At 35.0% G+C, this 24,863-nt stretch overlaps 1 protein-coding gene across 2 annotated transcripts in view; it reads right to left on the reverse strand.

The window, feature by feature from the left end:
* Positions 1-24,863, reverse strand: part of IMMP2L (inner mitochondrial membrane peptidase subunit 2) — a 446,117-nt gene that overhangs the window by 75,515 nt on the left and 345,739 nt on the right. Inside the window, exons 5-6 of one of the 2 annotated variants that reach the window (XM_052667977.1) lie at positions 17,416-17,518; positions 9,596-10,320 (exon numbers count right to left, since the gene is read on the reverse strand). In XM_052667977.1, coding sequence (XP_052523937.1) covers positions 10,312-10,320; positions 17,416-17,518 — 112 coding nt within the window. In that variant the 3' untranslated portion in view covers positions 9,596-10,311. Of the gene's footprint in view, positions 1-9,595; positions 10,321-17,415; positions 17,519-24,863 lie in introns of those variants that run through there. The other variant, XM_052667976.1, reaches the window with a different exon arrangement.

The raw sequence follows: 24,863 nt of genomic DNA on the forward strand, positions 1-24,863 counted from the left end.
ATATGATTACTTTTGGGTTGAAGACAAAGGACATTAACTATTTATATATAATTTACAGGTGTCAAAGGCTTCTGCTTTGGCTACATTACATTTACATTATATTTGTTTAAGGGTTTAAGGGTTGGGCACCTAGTTTTATTGTCTATTTATCTAGGATCCCATTTTCACCTATGATACCTCTACAAGATTATTCATCCCTTCCCAAAATAGAGATTTTATCTGGATGAATGAATCATCATCCAGAAGTAACATGAACAATACACTGACTAACACAGGTTACTCAGCTCCTGTCAGATGAGTGGAGTCCCATCTCTATGGCACTGCCAGCCCTCCCAATGATAAGTTGCCTGCACTTGCAGCCAGTTTTCCAGAACTTCTTAAAATAAAGCTGAGTAGGAAAGATCCCTCCTTGGTAAGTGCTAAAAAGGAAGGAATCTTTTTTAAAAGCAAAATAGCAAAATTTTATTGGCATTGTTAAATATTAAAAAAACTCAGTATGATTTGCTAACAGAAATGACTTCTAGATTCCTTTCTTCATTACCACTGTTCTGCTTATTTTCAGGAAGCATTTGTTTCTATTTTTCAGAGAAATTGTGATGCAATTTCAAGGCTGGATTCACATTTTCTTGCATTTGGCCCATTTTCCTAGGTGATGCAGGGCTCTGAACTATCCATTGGCACTTGCAAAACCTATGCAAACTCCTGCAGCTAACACTGTTTTCAGCCTCAGTCATGGTTAACCTTTTCTACAACAGTAAGTGGCTAAGGACAGGAACTAATATCTTATCCTGGGTCTAGTAAAGAATATACTGCTGCAGCTTAGCAACTACTGATAAAGAATAACTGGAGCAAACACCATATGGAAGGAAAAATTTTTGTCCCCGTTTGTCTGCTTTTTCCCTTCACAAAATCAGTTACACATCTTTCAGTGCGAAACTCTTTGTACCCTCCCAGCTCTTGCTGCACGCTGCTGCAAGAGGGCTGGCAATCTCTGTTCTTCAAAGCTGTGTGGCTCCTGTGGCTGGTTTTGTTCCTTCCTCTATACTGTTATGCTTTCTCTTTTGCCTTGGGATCCTTCACTCCACGAAGTCTTTGCCTTTTCCATTCAGACTCCTAATCAAAATACATTATTTTATGCTTAGTCTTATAAAAACAGCATTTTCTGTTTTACTAAGAAGGAATGGCATAGAAAACAACAACAACAACAAAAAAAAAGGAAGATGACAACATCATCTACATCTTTCTTACGCATTCCATAAGCTCTGCTCCAAAAGTAATGCCTCCTATTTTATTATATTGGCCCACAACATCAGAGGAGGATGGTGGTGGTACAGCAGCAGAGGTTAAACCTTCCACTAATATTGCATTATATTCTGTTGTTGCACCACAGATGGCAGCAGAGGGGCACTCTGACAGAATGGACCTGACACGAAAGTATGGGTGAGGGCTGCTCCAAAGGTAATGACTCCTGATCTTTGATATGCTCCAGAGATCTGTCAGAATGTGGAACATCTCTATAACCACAGTATTACATCGTTTGGGCAAAATCTGTAGCAGAAGCAATAGCAAATATAATTTTCTCCTGATTATTGATGAGAAATTTTAACTATATGTATATAAATATATATATAAAAAAAGAAGCAGCTGTTTCAGGATTTTGATACGTTACTAAATAATCACTGTATAACATACAGTATAATGTACGGTTAATATAGCTGTAAATAATTCAGAGCTGCGCCCATTGCTTTAAAAAAAGTTGAGCAGTCATCTTGAAAAGCCTTGTATCAAATCTGCAAATACATCACTGACTCTTTTCTGATGTAGTATTCAAGTCTTTTTTTTTTTTTTTTTAACATGTCTGTTTTATTGCAACAGAACTGCATAAAAATAAATTAAGCTGGGGGTTTCCATAGTTTCTAGCCTGGGGGAAGTATATGTTAAGTAGTTTATTTCATCTCATTTAGGGCTATGTTTTGTTCTAAGTTTAATACTTCATTGTAATGGGAGACAAAATGTATGTCTAAAAGGCTCTTGCTAGCATCTGAGATTGCTGCTTCAGCAGCATCTACAGGCTCCTAAGAGTGCACAGAAGTAGTTATTAAGGTCTAATATGACTTAGCTTATGATAATTACATCTAAGACCATATTTCACTAAACACACTGGAGAAGTTTTTTGTTCCACGCATCTCTTAATTGCCTATATTCTGCTAAGATCTAGATAATCAGCATAACGAGGGCTGCTCTGAAAGTTATGTCTCCTATTTTACAGATTTTTATGAGTACAGCATGCAGGCTCTTGTTCATCAATGATAAACAAGCATTAATAATGGGGGTGACTGTGTTGAAAAATAATATTTTGTAGTTGAGAATTCACTCTATCAAATAGTGTTATTGTGCTCTTTGTTGTAGTTTCCATGGAAACAGATAGAAGACATAACTTTTGGAGCTACCTATGCATAAATAGTAAGTTTTGGATTCATAGTGCTGATGATAAATAACATGTAAAAACAAATCTTACTAAAATATTAGAAGTATGTTTCTTCAAAAAATTGAGTTTTTGCAAAGCAATATTTATATGAAGTAAAACTGTCCTAAGTTTTCACTCTATTAGGAAACACTTTTTATTTCTGAGCTGAATTTTTATAGGAAACATCTTCAAATATATACAAATCCAGCCTTTTGACACTATGTATTGCTAAATAATGTTTTACATGATTTACTGAAACTACAGCAACAGCATCATAAACCTCTTCTATACAACTGAGATAAATAAATCTCTGGAGAAACTAGAATATTCTTTTTTATTGCTGTAAATACAGAAATTTATTAAGCTTCTGAACTGAGATTCAGTTTAAGAAAATGCTAAATGCCTACTTTCACTATCAGCTAAGATAAAGGTTTAGTATGAATCATGTGCACTTTAAACAGTACTGACAAGAATAATGTATTATTAAGCATTGAACTCTGGCACGGCAAATAATATTTATCTCACAAAATATAACTAGTGACTGACATTTTCTGTATTAATGTCATGTTTCATCATTTTGGAAAATGTATTTTGTTAATTCCGCACACCGTTCTCAATCTCTCGCAGATTAACTCACACTAGAGAATATAACTCAGAAAGTCCAAGCGATTCAAAAAAAGGGGGAAGGGGAGAGCAGTGGAGACTGAGCAGTCGTATCCGTAATATGAAGTCATGATGTAAAGCCAAAAAAGTGAGAGAATTTCTCTTCAGAGAGAATTTAGTGGAACAAGGCGTGAACCATAGGCAGTATTTGAAAGTTGGATTATAACCTCTCTAAACCTCTCAACAGACTAAACCGAATTCCTAACCTCAACTGCTGCTTCTACTAGGAAAAAGATGATATATGTATATATCAGACAACAAATAGTTTTTCTCTTAATTTGTTACAAATGGGAGACTAAAATAGCTCTCAAGTTTAGATTTCAAAGGACTTCAGAAATACATCCAGATTTTCTTTGATGAATTCATGAATAGAAAGAATGAGGTATGTATCATCACTGAAAAGTAGATTTCTTATTAAGTGCCTTGTTAGAAATACGGGCTACACCTGACCCTCACTTCCTTTCTCCATCATTTATGTAATCTTTCGTGCAATATTTTTTTGGAAATAGGATTATTAACCTTTTGGATAAGCATTCTCGGACATTTCTGTTTTCCCGAGATTTCCATCCCTACTTCAAAAATAGTACACATGCACTTCAGATGCACTGTTGACCACTGTACTGGCCTTGGGACAGTCTGTTAGCCTGCACCTTCAAACGAATGTTTTTCAGAACTAAAAAAAAAAGAAATCACTCCACACATACTGATATCTGTACATCTAATGCAAGATTAATGCAGAAGAAAGATGCTAAGATGGTAGCTGTCAAGAGTCAACTCCACAAAATGCATTAGCAATGTCAAATCTATATGGAGCTTATAGTCTCTAAAAAACAGAGATGTTGCCACATTCGGTAGTGGAAAAGAACACAGTGTGTGCACAGCTGTACTTTTTTGTTTTCTCTGCTGAGATGACTCAGAACAGAACATGATACTAGTTTTATATTTTTAGTGATCTTCTAAGGTTCATATAAACCAAATTGAGAGAGCAGGGGTTATTCAAACAAGAAAATACATTCAGCAGAAAACATCTTACATTCACATAATCTTCAACATCTTTTATACATGAGAAAAATGTTTTAAAACATGCTATGCCTCTCACATAGTTTTTGATGGTTTTGTCTGCTTGCTTGTTTTCCCACAGTGAAATCCTTTACACACACTTTCACAACCCTTTCAATACATCTTCTGTCATTATACTAGCTGAAATATCTGCCTTTGTGCCGTTAGTTACTAAATATGCAGTGTTGAAGGACTGCTGCAACTGTCTCCTCATTACATGTTCCACCAGCATTGAACTCAGTTGAGATATTTTTTTCAAGTGCTTTGAAATACTTTGAAATAGAGGAGGGATTACAGAAAAGCAAATTCTTTTCAGTTTCATCCATGTAAACAGAAATCTATAGTGTCTTCTGCTGTGAACTAACAAAGGCTGCTAGGTGTGACAGATGAAATGCCTTTCAGGAAATCCATCATAAGAATGAACTTTGAAATGTATCGAGGATTCCTCAGATGTTTGGGGGAAGAAAAAAAATATATATATATTCGTGAGTATTCACACAGCTTATTTCAAGAAAAAAGGAAGAAACTTAGAATGAGTAATACATCAAACAAGATTAGACTGCACATGACCTGAAAGACACCTTTGTACTTAATATCAAGTAATCCTGGAATCTTTACCTCAGTCTGTCAGTAATCGTGAGAGCGTATATCTATAGGATTAAATTCAGTACTGAAAAAAGCCAAAATCAAACTGCAATAATTGGAATCTTTTCAACTACGATAAACTTTTAAAAATTAATTAAAAAGAAAGGACAGAAAGAAGGACAGACAGATGGACAGACAGAAAGTCTTTACCTGAAGCTGCTAATAACTGTATTTGTCAGCAAACATTTTTTTTCCATTGAGTAACTGGATTAGCAGTGTCATGCAAAGTGTATTTCTGGTTAATTACCCAGATCCCTAAGGGAATTTCAGTATACTTTTCATGCTTGATACTGTATCAACAAGAAGATCTGCAAGTGTATTTGGAATTTTCCAGCCCTTTCTTTTCAGCTTGCAGTGCACAGAAGTTATGAAATATAACACACAGAAAATATGAGCATTTGTGATGTACATAACTAAGAGGATGCTAGAAAATCTATTTCACTTGCTGCACATAATCCATTTTCAATGTGTAAAATGTGCACAATCAACTAAGACTTTTAGAATTAGCATGGGAGACATTCCTCACCTGCAAAGTCTTACCTCTGACTATAGCTGTTTGAAGGACAGGGTTGTACTACACACACATAAAGATTAAATCTTTGTCCATGTATTTAGCATTTAAGTGCTACAAATCAATATCAGAACACCAGAGCAGATATTCAAACATCTTGCAAGAACAAGATTCTTGTGGCGCATTGTTATGTGACAAAAGCAAGAAGCTCTTTCTGTGAAGAGTCTGCCAGCCCTGAGCAGATGGAACATGGCAGGGGCTGGAGAAAGGCATGACAGGGGGAGCTCGGTGCCATCCCTTGCTGGGTCGAAGCTGCGGAACTGGAATTTTTGCAGCACAGCATCAGCAGGAAAACCTTCTGGGGGATGCGATTCTGACCTCAGTGAATTTCCTGGCAAAACTCCTAGTTATTCCCATAGAGATACTTCCCCAGTTTTTGCTACTTTAGCAAACAAAAGACCAACTCACTCTAGCTTGTTGAAGGATTTTTTTTTTTTACTCAGACATAGGTAATTACGCTATTATAAATATCCCAGAGTCCAATGGAGGTAATCAATTATTTTTAAAAGTGTAATAAATCTTTATAAATAATAGAAAAATGTAAGGCAAAATTCTCCAAGAATTTTCTCAATGTCATTAGCACTGGTCACTGAAACTCCACTCAACTCTAGAGCTTAATTTGTGCTTTTACTGAAATTTCAAGATGGTGTGAATACTGTGAAGAAGAGGTATCATTGCCCAGTCCCAAATTTAATGGCAAGCAAATCTTGAACTTTCCTCTGGATGTAGATAAAATGCGAAATCTGAAGCTATGTACCAGTCATTAATGCTTTGTGACATTTATTCTATGAAAAGTATAAATTAGTCTCCAGAAAGCTGGCACCATTCCATTTTAAAGACTTCATTAAAAAAAATTTCCAAATCTGTAAGCAGCATGTCTGTATTCTTTATTTTCATATGAAACTTTGATAGTTTTAGTCCCTTATGAATCTCAATTTGAAATACATTCATTTAAATGCAGATTGGGACTTCCTCTAGAGAGCAAAGAAGAAACACTTTAATGTGGAATTTTGGCAGAGGAATAAACTTATTTTTTTATTCCCAAGACAACTGATTTTTTTCCAGATATCACTTGTATCTGATATTTTCTCTACTGGTAGACAACACTATTTCTCTGTAGATTATATAGTTTTTCAATAAGCATCTAACTTTCCTAACATCTGAGGTCTCTAAAAATTAAACACCACTTTTTTCCAATGCTTTGTTTCATCTGAAGTGTCATACTAATTGTTAGTATTGCATCACTGATGTTTGCATCTATGGTAAGATACCATTAAGGGCATAAGATCATACTGATCAGCAATGAAACCATTACAAAATACAGGAAGTAGCATATTATTAAGTACCCTCACAAAACGAATCTTATTTGAAATGCATACAGATTTAACCTATTATATTCATATTCTATTTTACTCGGATATATTGAAGAATTTTTTATTGAGATGGTAAGCTTTATTAGTCTTTTTACTACACAATAAGGTCAACTCAGATTTTCAACAGATCAAACATCCAGTTAAAATATTAGAATTGGTTAAAATACTGTCTACTTATTTTTTTAATACAAAAGGTAAAAATTCAGATTTGAGAAGCCAGAAGAGACTGCACTTCTCTCTTTATGCACTTACAAATTAGAGGTACTTTATAATTAGAGCTATCTGGAGGTAACAGTACTCTGGAACACTTGTCATTTGTATAGCAATTACTTTGTAATTATCATCTGCTTAGCTTATTTTAACCTTCCAGCTCCAGGAAAATCCATTAACATATATATATGTATATATATATATATAAATTCAATTACTTTCTAATGTTTTTCTGTAACTCACTGTAGAAGGTAAGTGGTTGTGCTGTGTTCCTAAATAACATTAGAAATATGTTATATATCTTCAGATTACCAAGAAGATATCCTCTTAAGAAACAGACTTACACTGGTAGGATAAAAGATAACTAGAGGTTAAGTTTGGCTTCACAGGATTTGTCTCTCAGGTTAGAATTTCAAAGACCCAGTGTGCTGTTAGAGCCAGAGCTCCTTTTGATGGATAAAAATCCTAATAACCCAAGACATAGCAACAAGGGTAAAGCTAAGGTTATAATGCTGTTCTAGTTCAAGTAGTGTGAGATTCACTAAAAAATCTGCAAGTCAGGGAGAATGTGATGGCTCAGTTGGCAGTTGATACACATTTTTTTCTCAGTGAAGTCTGCAACTTTTCTATATATAAGCAATGCATTGCAATGTGATAAAGAACTAAGATTTCACACACTTAAACACAACAAGTGATAAATTGAAATGGCACAGTTCTATTCAGGGTTTACTGCTGAAGTAATCCAAAAACCTTTTTAGTTTTTGTTACTGTCAAATTAATTCATGTAAAATGTGCCAGGAGATAACTCTAAAAATGAATCAGAGAAGATAGATTTCCTATTATTGTTTCCTTCCTTTAGTGCACTGCTTACTTCATGCTGCTGTATTTCCCAAAACTTCAAAATAAATTGCAGATGTAAAACATGGGTTTCTATGATTTCCATAAATTCAAATACAAGTGATCATTTTTTCTAACTCAAACAGAAGAAAGTTGGACTGATGCTTTGATAAAAAAATAAGATTTTTTAATAATAACAATTCAAGAACAAATGTAACACCAAATACCAAGTAAAGATGTCTGGGACACCAAAGGAACATTCTGCAGGTGCTAGTTTTCTCCCCCAGAAACCCACCTAACCTTAGAGCTCATTGGGACCACAGAGTTTAAGATACTCCCTAGAAGGGAATATATGGAAATACACTGATGGACTGCAGGTTTTCAGAGCGCACTGATGGCAGCAGCATCTCTGAAAGACAAAGGTGGCCTGATAGCATACTGATACTGCACAGTCTGTTTTTGCCTATGCACAGTGGAAAGTACACAAATTTACTTTTAAATAAAATTTTGAAGAAAAGACTAAGTATTAGATGTGGAAATAAATATAAGTTTTATGGTGCAAAATTTTATGTCTAGATCCTACATTTTCTCTGAATTTGTGAATAATATGTGTCTCGGAGGACAATTTTTTGTCACACATCTGAATGAGTCTGCACTAAACTCCTTACAGACAGGTTGAAAAGAATAGGTGTAGCCCAGAAATCCCAAGAGGATTTAGGTCTCCTGGGTTTTGAAGGCTATATAAGAATTTATCAGATTCCCCGTAATTGACAGAGAAGTGTTATGAATACACAGTGATATTCAGAAATGTGAACAGGGCACAACAGAATTATAAAGATGGAGCTTTGTATTATTGCAGTTCTGTAACACATTTTGGAAGTCTCGCTGTAGTATTAGTCTGATTACACGGACCAATAAACCTATTTCTGAGAGCCTAGAGTGCAAATGAAGCTGGTAGGGCACTGTCTTGGAAAGTGCTGAGTCCCATTTCTCCCAGGGTTAATAGGCTCATACTGTGTCCTACATGGTGAAGAAGGTATCTCTGTAACTGGAAACCAAAATGTCTACTGTTTAATGATAATTTAAAAAAAAAAGTTTCTAACTTACATATGAAGATCTGTTTCTTGGACATGAAAGTACCACTGGAGCTAATAGTTGTCATAGTTTGATGGTTTTTCATTGGCATTCTACAACATAGCATCCTGAAGTGTACTGGGAGTTAAAGCGTTAATGCTGCCGCTCTGTGGATTGCCAATATTTCCAGTTTCTGGCAAAACTACAACTGCAAGAAAATTTCATTTTTGCATTTCTGTTTTCCATTTGGAAGGAAATATAAAATTAACTGAGAGTCACAAGACTGCCCTCTTTGCTCTCTTTGCTCCATGGCCACTTTGTCTACAGCATTAAAGAGTTCAGTTTTGGAAACTCTTTCTCATTTTATTTGATTTATTAGCTTCAATTCCAATCATATTCTATTATATTTTATTATCTAACATTCCACTATCATATTTAGTAAAACAAGTTTTTTCCCCTTAGTTGGCTACTGTTTTCCTCATCTAAGAAATCTCAATACTTTTTCCCTTCTCTCCTTCCCACCCTTTCCTGGGATGTGGACACTCTGCCCCCTTGTCACAGACACTAGGCCCAAACCAAGCTGAACTGTGACAACAGTGTTGCTGATTTCAGCAATATCAATCATTCCTAACACCTCTGCAATATAAGAAAGAGTGAAATACAATTTTAAATGAACACATTTATCAATTCTGATAATTGTAATTGAGATACTGTGATATCAGAAAAATATTTATTAAATATTTGCAGGAATATTCTCTGTAAGGCATGTAGAAAGATATGAGGCATAGTGGGATCCAGCGCGAATAAAAATTTCTTCCTAACTTCCACCATTCAATGTGGCATAGAGACTGTGTCCTTCATTAGCATTTTTTTCTTGTTTAATTTATCTACTGATGTCATTTTACAGTTACATGCTTTGCAGCTCTACTGAACCCTTGGCCTCAATTCAAAATACAGTAGGTACTTTGAAAATTCATGTTAACAAAATTTCATTCTGATTCTACAAACATTTCAATAACTATCAACAACTTTAGGAAGAGTGGACTTACTCTCAACAGGACTCCATTCACTAAATATAATCAGACTTTATGTTAATTAAGGAATGCTTTGAGTTGCAACCTCAAGTCTTTACTGATGCAAGTAAATTTGTGAGGGCACCCAAAGTTACTTTGACAATGAGTAAAAGCTGAAAATGTAGAAGAGCTGATAGCATATTTGAGTACAGATCTCATGTGTATATGAACTTGTTTCTCAAGTCCTTTATCGTTACAGAGAAAATTACATATCTACGCATCTGAATGAAAACTGTATATTGTACTTGGCAAAAGGGAGCACTTGCAGCTAGTCGACACATACAACACTGCAGCATCAGGAATCTTCTGGGGAGCTTTCCCTCCAAAAGTATTTTGGTACTATTCAGTCTGAAAGAATAATAGAAGCATTTCTACTTGTATCCTCTTCTATATTAGCAACATTTTGAAGAGCAAATTTGAAATAGCATCTCGTGATACTGACAGTGTTATGAAAGATTAAGAAATATTTTTAATCTGAACAGAATGTCTCTATTTATTCATTAAAATTGTAAGACAAATGAACAAATGAAAAAGCATCCTCTGGTGTGATTTTTTTCCTGCCTATGTCTGTGAAATTTGAACGTAGCTATTATGATAGGTGTTGCCATAACCTACCAATGAAAAGTCATGAAGAATTTTGTAGGCAGTTACTTCCTCTGATTCCTCTACTTTTTTAGGGTATTGAACTTTGTTTTGGTCACAGGCTTCCTCTGGCTTTCATTAGATATAGAGTGCATATGGCCAAAATTCAGTGTTGGATGCCAGTTTCACATCAGCTAAGGAGTAACCCAGGAGCATGTTATTTTGGCACTAAATTTTACAAAACCTGTGTTATTTATTTATTTTTTTTAATAAGTTGTAATTAAACATGAATTTTAATTTCTACAGTAGGGAAATACTTGAATATGATCAGATAGAATAAATGATTAAAAATATTCAATTGGTTGAAAGTTAGGATTTTTAGACTTTGTTGTTTGACTTCTTTTTTGGAGGGGTTGATAGCGAAGGGGAGGATGGCATAAGTAGTACTTTTAGTGTGAGGAAACAGAGCTCACTAAAGAGATCTGAAAAGTGAAATTGGGAAGGCTTGGAATTCTTCTGTTTCCTCTCTCTACAAAGTCAAAGCTATATTCTACAAACAATAACTCCGGAAACATTGATTGAAGTATTTAATAAGCTCAAACAATGTGCAATATTGCATAAGTACCACTTAAGATACATTAATCCAATGGCTGTAAAGCAGTGATTGCAGGCACCATTTACTTAGCTCTTAAAAACAATAGAGCGACCCTAAGAAAATACCTGGTAACTCATTTTACCGTCATAAAATACTAAAAAGATTTTTCTTTTTTTTTTTTTTTTTGACTGATTTTGCACAGATTTTTATCATTAAAATTGTGTAACTTCTAACAGTTCATAAATAATAAAATCTACAGTAGATTTTTTTTATTTTTTGGATCAATACCCATTATTCATCATCTTCAAATTTCCAACTTTTGAAAGAAACATCAGACCTTACTATCACTTCACATTACTTCCTATGTTGGTTTCCTTCCACTCGTACTTCAGTAATACACATCTCACAGCTGTTAGGTTTACAACGTAACGTTTCCTAAAACTTCCAATCCGATTTCCCTGCTTCAAGAAGACTTATTTCAAAGAAGAAACTATGCTACAAGTTCTGCAGATTGGTTACATAAAAAAAGAAAAAAAAGATCGGTATTTGTAATTTATTAAAGTTATAATTTCAGTGAAAGAGAATTGTAGGAAAAAGTGTAGAGATATACAATCATTCAGGATTCAGTAAGTTATTGTATTTGAGTTATAGTTTGAAGTTGTTCAAATTTGTTAATTACAAATAAAGATATGAATCTGATAGCTCTCTGATCTCTTCTAATATTTTATTAAATCAATCTAAAATTGTTTCAACTTCTTTTTTTTTCTTGGTTTATGCCAAAGTAAATTGTGTCAAATACAGATGCCTGCTGTTTATCCAACCATTCTTTCCACTGTGGCTGGAAAAGCATTTAGATCCACTTGCACTTAAAAATATTTGCCAATTATTTGTATTAATAATTATTTGTAATTGAGGTTATTATATAAATTCTGTTCCAAAAGTAGGATAACTAAAACTTTTTACGTGGCAGAATGGTAAATAATGGTAAAATTCTAAGTACATTAGTAAAGAAAACTGGTTAGCATGCATAAAATGTTTAGGATTTGATATAACTAAGATAAAAGTCCAAACTTTCAGATACATTGCCAGTCCTCATGAGTATTTCATTACCATGAAATAGTGTAGACTTGAGAGCTTTTAGTTACAAGCATTTAAAATATTCTCTCTTATCAACATGCTTCAAGAAAATAGCATATCTAATAACCCTATTTACATTAATTGAGTAGTAAAAACTAAAAGCTTTCTGAGCAAATAGTCAGGAAAGTTTCATTCAGGTATATAAAGTACAAAAATAAAGCTCTGTTTGGATTGATGATAGCCAGGCTTCTGGAAAGATTAATTTTTATGCACTAATTTGGACTACGCTCAGGCTAAATATTTTGCTTTCAGAAAAAAATTAGGACTGTCATATAGAACCTTTTATTCTCTATTCTGCAAATTTAGTTAGTCATGATAATTTAATGGACAGTGAGGCCACACAATCTTATTATCAGAGCTCCCCTTCAGCAGCTCCTGGAGTGAATTGTCATTCTCAACATGCAAGCCACCACCTCAATTTGAATCTTGTATAATATTATCTCATAAGGGACAAGCATATTTATCCTTCGAGGTTTATTTATCATCAACCATAACACTTAATGTCCTATCCATTTTATTCATCATAGACTTTTACACATTCAAGCTGTGCATGCATGCTATTTACTACTGGTAACTTCATGCTCCATATGAAAAGTCTTTTCTTTGGCTGTAAACAGTTTTAACTATTTTATTTTTGCCTGTGGTCAAGGATGAATATAATGGAATGTCATTGACTGAATATTTCCATTGCACACATTGTTTTAATACAGCTTCATTTCTTTTTCAGTATCTGAGAAACAGAGATGTCATAGATCCCGTAACAACTATGCTACTCTCCAAGGTTCCGTTTATACAGCAAAATGAAGATGGAAGTATTAGTCACAGAAGCAACAAACAGAAAGTAGAAGCTGCCACACCGGCTAGTAAATTAAGTATCTAAGTCCCCAGAGACATTCTCAGTCTTCACTCATTACTGTGCCATTATTACACTCACCTACATTAGCTTTATCTGTGTAAGCATGACAGGTGTTTTGGTTGTGGTTTCTGTTTTGTTTGCAAAAATTACACTTTATTTCTCAAGGTTTGACTTTGATCTAAAGGAAGAAAAAAAGAGACTGGGACAAAGGCCATCATTCTGCTATTGAAGTTATTTTAACCCTCTCAGAATGGCTAGTTGGAGTATAAGGACACAAATAGGGTCACTAAGTATTTTGAGACCTGGCAGAATTCCCTACAGGAAGTGTGCCCTGCCCACACAGTTTAATTTCCAATTATAGCACAGTGATCTGCAGAATGTTGCTGTAAACTGTTAAACTCTTCCCATCTCTTGCCACTTCAGGGGAATATGTGATGCTTGCACTAGTTCATAGCTCATAAATGAAAGCCTGAGCAGATGGCAAGAGCATCACCAAGGTGATTTGCACTTTTCGCATATGTAGCATTCTGTGTTTACTATTATATAAGTAATCCAGAAAAGCACAAAGATTTTGCTTCTTCCTTCAACAATCCTCTTTCAAAAGAAGAGAAAGTATGTGGGTTACTCTCATAGGGTGCAGATCTCAAGGTTCAAATATTTAATTTTTAGTAGTCACCCACCAAACTTTGCATTAATTTTAAGGCTTTCAGTTTTAGATAACTTATTTTCACTGACTATTTAGTCATATATAGGAAATGTTGATCAGTTTAAGGCTATAATTCTAGCAGGCCACATTCTGCTACTGAATTATAGCAAATTTCCCAGTGATGGCTAACAAATAAACCGGTTTTGTCTTATATCCAAAAGAGATGATGATATTCTTTTCAAAGCAAATTAAAATAACTAACAAACTCAGTCTGTTCACTTCTCTTAAATGTCGTTATTTTCTATACAGTTTTCTAGTCACAGTCTACAGGTTTGTGGTGCTGAAGGAAGAAATAATAGGTAAACAGGCAAGAATGTTTTTCAGATAGTTTATTGCATGAACTTGCAGTAGAGAATTGCTTTTATGGAGAATCATAAATAAAGCCTTTACAGTAATGCTGACTAAAAGCAATTTACTCATTTGAAGCTTATGAACATAAAACTTCTGTTAAACAAAAAGCCAGGCTCAAGTTTAACAGGATTTACTTTGGAGAGTAAATAGATGTATTTTCTAATGGGAAGGGTTTGCAAGGGGACCTGACTGAGCCAAAAAGGTATTTTATGACAACGTACTTAACCTACCTCTATCTCAAGTTTCCCAGGAAGATAAGGAGGATAATAGCATTTCTATCCTTACACTGGATTGTGAAGCTTAATTCACAGTCTTATCCAAAGCCATTAAAGCCAACAGAAATCTCTCATTGACTTTAAAGAGCTTTTGTTCAGGCCCTTTACAAGTCAGGTGAAAGACTGCCACTGACTTCAAACCCCATGCTTTGAAAGTTCCTTCTGGTTACTGTATGCACTTATTTACACCTGTTTCTTAGGGACCCTTACCTATTGGTTGCATAATTGTGTTCAAATGCCGCTGCTGGCTACCAGCTGTACACTTCGGATCTGGATGAAGTACAATTTTAATGACTTTTCCTTTCAATTAGCCACAGCATCATATTGAGATTATCAATTGTTACTGTGTTGGCATTATGCTAGCTGTGTAACCAAAGACAATATCTGACCTGGTATAAAGCTTCACACTACCAAGATAATCACTTAAAATTTTCAAGATATTTGAAGTATCAGAGGAGTTCAACAGAAAGTCAATACTTTACATCCTGTGGCTTCTACATTTCCGATCTAAGAAAATAGGTCCTATAATGTGGAATTACAGCCTCACAGAAAAAGGCTCCAAAATGTCATGATTACGAGAACTGAAAAGAATAATGTGTAACTTCTAATGGGAGCACCATGATTGTGTAAACTATGCATTATTATACCTCTGTAGCATTTAAACAATGTTAAGTAAGTATCATAAAAGCTTGACTTCATTCTATAAGAATTTGAAAACAGTAAGAGTAAACTAAACAGAAATCACTATTCTAGTTCAGATAACTGAAATGAATTTCCAGTGAAACATTTTTTTTTTTTTTAATCTCTAAATAATAGTTAAAAGTTCTTTGAATATTTATTGGATGTTATTCAAAACAGCCATTTTCAGCATTATGAGTGGTTGATATGACATACTTCCAAGCCTGAAACACAGCAGTATCAGTGCAATAGTACTATATAACATCTGCCATTCTGTACTGCACAAAGAAACTTTTTTTTTTTTCAAGGACAGTGTACAATGATCACAATTATTAATATTTTGTAATTAATATTTAAATTTTATCATTAATAGAGTTAACATGTCTAGTTCAGATGTCCTGTTATTTTTGTAACTTCAGTTACAGTATAAATTTTATATCACTAATACTAAATCTTCCCAAATCTTACTTTACACATTTTAATTATATTTACACACATCATGAAAATGTCTATCTACACCTTTACTTCCCTATTTTAGTCCTATAAAAATAATGCAATAATAAGAAGTAATAGAATTCATTTTATAACATTTTGGCAAACTAACTAAAGATAATACAATCTGCCAAGATTTTACATTTTAGAAAACCTTCAGAATCTCTAAAGGTGCATCTAATTTAGATCTTGAATGATCTCATGGTTGTTGATTTATCCACTTAACCCATTAGGCCACTACGTATGTTGCTATTCTGCAAGAGAAAAAATGTTCCTAACATCTGTTCACAAGCTGTTTTTTCATAATTTCCTTCTATGCCCATTTAACTCATTAAGCACATCTACAAAACCTTACTGTCAAACTATCTACACTATAGATGGATTTCAAGCCTACAAGAAATCTAAAAAATTGTAGACATACAATATAACCAACAATACACTATTTTTACTGAAAATTTTGATCCAAAAATATATATATACGTTTTTTGCAAATTGGGCCTCTGAACACACATTACATTTAACCTTATTTCTCAAGATAACGTGTTTCAACAAACTGAGAACAACAGGTTTGTGTCTCATCATTTTGGAGCTCCTTATGACAGCTTCAGTCTTATGAGAGGAGAGGGGTTAAAATTAAGAAGAGTATACTTTCTGAATGGCTTGAGGAGAGTGATTTTAATGCTTTTATTCACTTGTGCAAGTGCTCTCAAGTCTACCGCAGAAAGAAGAATAGAAAGTGTACCAGTAAACTAAAACCTAACATGTATGTAATGTTAAGAACCTGGCATGAAGCATGTCTTATAAGTACACTCTTCATTTTTTCCTACAGCAGAAAATTTTCAAAATTTTGTTCCTCCCAAGCTTGCTTCCAGCCCTGTGATCTTTGCTGTCATTAATTCAGCTAACATCAGTGGGAACTTCTGCACAAAAAGGCTATGAAAGGTGAAATAAATCTAGTCTTACCAATTTCCCTGTGAAAGACACTGGCTTTTTTATAATATTAAAAGAGAATTCTCTCTTAAACATGTCAAAAAGACATATCTGGAGAAAGGATTTGTATTTTCACAACAGAATGCCCAGACTATGTGACTATCATCTGCATGCAAGGTTACATTAAAAAAAGAAATGGAATCAACACAAAGTGTAATAAAACTGAAACCAAAATGAAAGCAGAGTGCAGAGAAAAACATCTTCCTGATGAACAGAGATACATTGTTACCAGTCAAGAAACAGATATTTCAGTTTAAATTTTGACATAATTAAATAAGAAAACGTCCCTATATAAAGAATATTTATTTTCGGGAAAAAATTGAAATATCCCTACTTTCATCGACAGACCAATTAACAGTTAACTCTTCCTAAGCACAGTTATGATTTTCTAATTCTTCATCCCAGCACTGGCACCAAAACAAGATGAAGAGCCAGTCCAAACTGCATCAGCTGCTGGCAACACCCCCAGGGAGCATCTGTCAGCTACAGGGAGCTGGCTCACCCTCTGGCTACTCCTCCACTACATCCCTACACATTTAAAATCTCTACTGCTACTTCTTCCACACAGGGAATTCAAAAGAGTCTTTACTTCTTTTATAAGAGTTAAGAGCAAACTCAATCTCAGCCAACCAAGATATTTTATGATGTTTAATAGTTCTCACAACAATCGTAAGAATGCAATCACCTGGAATTCACACATGCTGTGCTGCACAAATTACTCAAGAGACAGGCACTGCTTTTCAGTTGCAAAGCTTAAATGGTACACAGGAAATTGACTTACCGGGCCAAACGCATTGCTGTCAAAGCTGTGTCCATGGTGGTCACCTTCCACCCAAATATGCCCATGTGGAACTTTCACATACTTCTTTTTGTATCCAATAGTTCTAAAAAGAAAATTAAAAAATTATGATTGATGAAAAAAAAAGCCAAAACATTCTGTTATGAAAATTCACACATATTACTTTGGAATTTGGTCTAGCACACCATCCAACACTTTCTTAAAAAGAGAAAAATGCATTGAAGTCCTTTGGACGTGCAAGAATGCTCTTCATAAGTGAAAATACATAATGATTGTGCATGAGTTAGTTGCACCATCCGGACTTGTTTACTACATTGTTTTGGTAGAAATCACATCATGACAGAGAATAAAATACTTTTCAGATATAATTAAGGAGTTCTTATTTTCATCTCTGTAGTAACGGTTCTTTGAAACACAAGAGTTAATGTTAGGTAAACACTAGTAGACATATGTTGTAACCACACAAAGATATCGCATCAAGAGTGATTTCCTTTCAGGTCAGCATTACATTCTCATCAAAACTAACCTGGTATATCTAACCAGACCTCAGATTCACAACTTGGATTCCAGCAATGCTTATGTCTTGGGGTAGGGATGAGTTAAACATGAAATGTCTAGGAGAAGGCCAACTGCCGCCAAAAAATGACATTGATGATTCAAAGTGTTCTCCATACGCCTCAGCATGCTCTGATATTACAAAAATGACATGCTATAGAGGAGTCCTAAAAGCTGAGGTTTGGAGTATGCAAAATGCCTGTACTTAGTTCTTGAGTAGCTGTCATTTTCACAATTACTGTCTGCCTTCTACTATACACTTTTGTTTTCTTTCAGATAGGATCTGTTATTCTGTAAACATTCATTCAGGGAGCTAATTTAACAAGGACTCTGAATTACTATTATGATGAAGCATTTACACACTGGACTATGGATAACTTTTATCTTGTACTGGGTTAACTACATCTGTCCACAGGCAGAAACAGTCTTTTGATCTAGTCTGTTGCCTCCAGCTGCTCACCACATTTCAGTGTCAGCCCCCAAAGCAGACACGAGTGTGCTCTAAAACTGAAGAATGCAAGCTGAAGAGAGAGAATCACTGTCACCAGGAAATACAGCTGAACTGTGCAACAATGCTGATCAGGGCTGGTCCCCCACTATTTTTGGGGGGAGGTTCTTTTTTGCGCATGTGTCTGTGAGGATGTTATGGGGACAAGCTAATCAATAGCCCGATGATCATGAAATACTAAATGAACAAGGAATCCTCAAAGATTGATTAAATAAAAATAATAATTTACTTTGCAAATCACAAAATCCACCCGCTGCTTTTTCAAACAGATCCAGAGGAAGCTGAAAGGATGAGGTTGCCAGAACTAAACTCTAATGGAAGTTCTATCTGGGCTTTCATTAGCAGTAGACAAAATAGTAGCCTATTTGCAGAAGAAGAGACTCTAATTTTCATCTTTCTTCAGAAATTTCTTAAACACAAAGAGTAGATTTGTAATAATTCAATTACTACTGTAAAAACATATTTATTACAATGCAACCCTTTCTGGTTTTGTTATTTCTTTATGGCATTTTACAGTCTAGACAAAAAACATATTTGTTTTATGATTTCATAATGCTTTCTCTCACTAATAATTTATTTTATCATGTGCCATATGAGAAGTATTTTAGTGAAAGTGTGTTTTAAGATACAGGTTCAGAAAAGTTGGCCATTAGTTCTGTTCTGTCTGATTAGACATTCTGAAGACTACTAAATTAATATATTCCAGCAGTGATAAAGTCAAACAATAGCTGAAAAATATTCAATTTTCTCTTCCCTTCTTGAATATAGAACAGTAGATTGTGATAAAGTTTTGTACCTTCACAGATTCCACGTACAAAATTGAATTTCTCTGAGAAAGGTGAAAGGAATTTGAAAGTTAATTCTGCTGACATGTTTACCTCACAAATGTCAAGAAAATAATATGGCAAATGTCAGTCAGTGACTCCTTTTCAGATCACACACAGTCTCACACTCCCAAACAACCTCCTCCTCTATTATGATCAGGAAATCATTAGCAGGGAGAGGAAAATAAATTAATAAAACTTTTGTAATAAGTATTTGGAAACAAAATTTGAAAAAAAATCAGTTTGCACAGATAGATTTTGTATTTACAGAGAGCCTGCAAAAACAGAAGGTTCCAACTCCCTGCTATAGGCAGGGACACCTCCCCTTAGACCAGGTTGTTCAAAGCCTCATCCAGTCTGGTCTTGAATGTTTCTAAGCAGGGGCATCCACAACCTCACTGGGCAACCTGTTCCAGTATCTCACCACCCTCACAGTAAATTATTTCTTCCTAATACCTAGTCTAAACCTACCCAATTTAAAACAATTTCCCCTTGTCTTGTCACTACGTGCCCTTATAAAAAGTCCTTCCCCAGCTTGTCTGTAGGCCCCCTTCAGGGCCCCAGTTCTCTCAGCCTGTCCTTGTAGGGGAGGGCTCCAACGCTCTGATGGTGGATGAAAAACTTAACATGAACCAGCAGTGTGCTCTTAAAGCTCAGAAAGCAAATGGTATCCCGGGCGCCTTTGTGAGGCCCCATCTGGAGTACTGTGTCCAGGTCTGGGGCTCCAAGTACAATAAAGCCAGAGGGCTGTTGGAGAGGGTTCAGAGGATGGCCACAAGGATGATCAGAGGACTGGAGCACTTCCCCTAGGAAGATTTGCTGAGGGAGCTGGGCTCTCTCTTTACAGAGAGAGTGGTGAGGTGCTGGAACAGCTGCCCAGAGAGGTTGTGGATGCCCCATCCCTGCAGGTGTTCAGGGCCAGGTTGGATGGGGCCCTGGGCAGCCTGGTCTAGTATTAAACGGGGAGGTTGGTGGCCCTGCATGCAGCAGGGGGGTTGAAGCTTGATGATCCTTGAAGTCCCTTCCAACTCAAGTCATTCTATGATTCTATGATCATCTTCATGGCTCCTCTGGACCTGCTCCAACAGCTCGATCTCCTTCTTGTGTTGAGGGCCCCAGAACTGGATGCACTGCTCCAGGTGAAGCTCTCATGAGAGCAGAGTAGAGGAGCAGAATCACCTTCCTCAACCTGCTGGTCATGCTTCACTTGATGCATCTCAGGATATGGTTGGCCTTGTGGAGCTACAAGTGCACATTGCTGGCTCAAGTCAACTGTTAATTGACACCCCTAAATCTTTCTCCTCAGGGCTACAATTCTATGAAAAAGTTTCAGCTTAAAAAAATAAAATTAAAGTTGTTGGTGCTAATAAATGCATTAAGGGAATAAGGAAGAGGAAGAAACAGAAAAGAAACAGAAGCAAGAGTTTTAATTGTGTGTTTTAGTAGATAGGACTGCATGGATAAATTCCTCTGTAACCACAGCACGTAAATATAAAACCTTTTGTAATTTAATGTATGGAGTACATAAATCATCAGATTTTGCTTACTTAATTCATTCAAAATGTTAGTGTAGTAATTGCATAAGGCAGTTGCCTAGGGACTCTGAGGCCTCTGTAGCAATAATGCTACAAAATGTGTCCTTTGAAAGGCAGGCTGAAATTCAGAAACAGAGTTTTATTTGAGCTTTTGCTGCATGAATTAGTAACAAACTACAGCAATAAGCTAATGTTACAGTAAATTGCATCATCCATTACTTAATAATTTTCAAGATAATTTCACTGTTGAATTGTTCTAAAACAGATAAATCATTCATGCAAGCCAACCAGGCTATAGTCTTCAGAAACCCATATTCTGCCAATGACAGTAAGTTGCTTTTAAATATTTCTGCAAATAATACGTTGACTTTTTCTAAAAAGAAAAAGTTATAGTTTTCTCTCCTATGAAAATAGTCTAAATTGCTTCATTATCAAAATTAGACTGTTAGTTATTAAAACTGCTTGTCTCTCACAGGAATTTTGCAGAAATTAAACACTTAAATCTCAAGCCTAAATTATGAGATGTGTGTGCAATGTTGGCAATAGGGCTCTTTCTCTTAATACACCAACTCCCATTCATTCATTTCACTAGTTAAACATTTTATACAAACATACCGTAAGGAAACTATTATCCATCTTTACAAGTCCAAATTACTAGCTGAAATTGTGAAACATTATTTCCGAGAGGAAAGAGAAGCACCAATTCAATCCTGTCTCTTAAGGACAGCATTGCAGGTAATCGCTGTCCGCCTTTCAGATTCAGTACGATGCGTATTAATAAAAAATACAAGTATATAGTTCTATGAAAAAAAAAAGTGATATGATACAAAGTGATAAATGACCTAGGAATGCTTCTAGCATTCTTCAACAATAACCACAACAAAACTTACTATCTTCAAGCCAAGTATCAAATAAAAGCACAATTAGCTCACCAGGAATTTTTTGTCAGTTCATTGTGAGAGGCCTTTGCTAGAAAAGAAGTGCAGTAATTGCATACTTAGAAAGTAATGCAAAAATCTATTTTTCTTCCTTATTTAAGAGAATCTTATGCTTCATTTCTCTGAGTTTGCCTGTAATCTGGACCTCTTTGTTAGCTCTTACACATGAGGTATTTAATTAAATTTAGATTTCTGAATGAATCCTTAGGAGAATAAGTGGTGCAAGTGACAATTAACTTGGTATTTGTTAATTTCGTATCCAGTTCATTAACACAAGTTGTAATTACTGAACAATCTTTTCAATTTCAGAAAGTCTCTCTTAATAAGTCTTTCACATTCAGAATCCTAATATCAGAACTTTATTTCCTGCTCATTTTAAAAAACTGTTTTGAAAATAGGATAGGCAAAGACATTAAAATACCCAGGTTTTCATTCAAAATAGTCAAGCACCTGTTAGAACCTATGTAGCTGAGTATTCCATCTTTTGCATAGGACTCTCAGAAGTTGGTAATAACCACCTATGCTATGATAGATCAAATCATAGCTTTGACTACTTGGTGTAATAACAAAATCTAGGAGAGTTATAATTTTTTTTATCAGAATGTAATGGAATTACTCTTATCCTTTTTGTAACATTTACAGAAGATCACCTGAATTTATTTTTTTTTCTTACAATTCAGATATATTTTAAACCCAATGCAAAAAGCTGATTTTCCCCCTCCATGTTCTAGTAGTTAACAGATGCACTTATATATATCCTTGGCTGAGAAATAATTTCAATCTTGACAGTCAAAAATGAGCTCTATATGGTATTCTAACTGCCTGCCCACTAGCAAAAAAAAAAACCACCTGCTTTTTTAGGATGTGGTACCAGTGCCAAAGAAGGAAACTTGGCTCAGCTCAGTTGCATGAGGAATGATTGCCTTCCATTTGGTTTGACCTTGAGAAATCAGAAGGTCTTAGCAATCTGCATGCATTTGAGTGCCATAAGGGAACAGACACTGTAGATAGTTTCCTCTGTTTGTATGGGAGATACTCAACATACACAAACTGTTTTGGTATTAAACAAACAAACAAACAAACAAACAAAAACATGCGTATCCATACACACATCCCCACATACTTCACCAACATCACAGAACAAAAAATTAATGGTATTCACTTTCAGGTGACATCCAGATGCTAAGGTACAAGTTGTACTGTAATGTTCCATGTAATGAAATTCTATACCAATTATACTGATATCAGCACAGATAATTTTCCACATGAATTAAAACTTCCCAGCATCTCAGAAATCCTCACTTCAATTCCAACACATGCATAGAGCCACCTGCATCTTTTAACTTCAATCCTTCCTTTACAAATACTACATGCCTTTGACCACAAGCTGTTACTTTATCACCTGCCTCTAGAAGATAAGGTTATTTATGTGAACCAAATAAGTATTTTTGTCTCAAGATGAGGATACCAGACTATGCATGAGCGTATGTCAATGGGTTAGGGAATATTCTTTGGTGGCCTGTAGCTATTAACTTTTCCCTCACAACTGAAATATGTTTTCCTTAAAAGCTGCAGATCAATCTATTATAGAAAGAGGTCAGAGTTAAAAATGCATATCCAACTTCTCTTCAGAAGTGCTGGATGAGACCCGCATCTGAGATACTGCTTCTAGAGTATCACCAGATCTGAATTGTTAAGAAGGGAGCCCCCCAAAAAGAGGACTAGATGAAATGACAAAAATGTCAGAACTTGCAACAAGAGACTCCAGTCTGGGGAGATTAGGAGCAGCTATTAAGGAGGCAAAGGATTCCTTCACCCATACTTGGGCAAATTTTTGAGTATTTAAACCCTGCAGGTTTCACCCTTTGCTGTGAAAGAGCTATTTTGAAGATTTATAGAAAATGAAGAGTAATTGACTGCTTTCCTCACTCAGAACAGAAAGAAAAAAAACAAAACAAAACACAAAACAAAAAACAAAACAAAACAAAACAAAAAAACCATAAGCTTTTGTAACAATAAAGATAAGTATGATTCTGAGCATCAGATCATATCTCTTTATTACCAGCTAAAGCCTCAGCAAAGCAATGCCACAGCCCAGTTTTGCTGCATCACTGCAGGTTTGTACATCTCAATGATGGTAACAGTAAGTATCCTTAGAAATCTGATCTGGGAGGCGTGCTGGATATCTGCAGCTCTCTTTTATTAATCAGATTTTTTCTCGAGAAGCATGTCATTCTAAACAACGTAATTACTTAGCCATTCATTACTGGCTTCACCAGCTTCTTCAAGATAGCAGTTAATCACTTTTAAAACATACCAGAAAAATTACCAGATTTAAACTTAAATTGAAAAAGCCAATTAGATACTGATATTTACAATTTTTGCTAATTATCTACTGTGTGAAAACTATTTGAATTTTCAAATGCATGTATCATGTGTTGCATCAGATATATTGCATCAGATACATTTTAAACTATTTTTCTATCAAATGGGCATAGCACACACAAGTATACAAATATAATTGATAGTGGCAAGGGAGTTCAATGCCACCAATAAAAACAAAGTATTTTGAAACTAAAAAAATGTTAAAAGGAATAATGCATTATTAATACAGATATCATTTAAATGGGCTGGTAGAGCTTAGATCTCATCTTCACTGGGGCGTTCTTTATAGCCTATTGGCAGAGCAATGAGAATTGGGAACATAAATTTTAAGGCCAGGAGGCAACACCAGTGATGACCCAGTTTGAAATATAGATTAGTTCAAATCTTAGAAATCCAGGAAGTAATTCATGCAGTGATTATTGAACAAATAATTTGCTATTAATTGATATCGTAAGTATGTACTGTTAAATGAATTTAGAATTTCCATTCTTGTATGTCAACATGTATTTTCCACATGGCACTTCCATTCTAAAATATTTGACAGTGTCATAATGTATTATAATTAGTTTTGCTAACATCACAGATGTATGGTTTGACAAAGAGAGGTTTATCTGAGTAAACATATGAGCCTAAGGTAGAATGTTGTCAACCAAAAAGCACTCTACTTTTATAATTTTGTAATGGA

The sequence above is a fragment of the Tympanuchus pallidicinctus genome, unplaced genomic scaffold (genome assembly GCF_026119805.1).
Source record: "Tympanuchus pallidicinctus isolate F22 unplaced genomic scaffold, pur_lepc_1.0 scaffold8, whole genome shotgun sequence".
Lineage (NCBI taxonomy): Eukaryota > Metazoa > Chordata > Aves > Galliformes > Phasianidae > Tympanuchus > Tympanuchus pallidicinctus.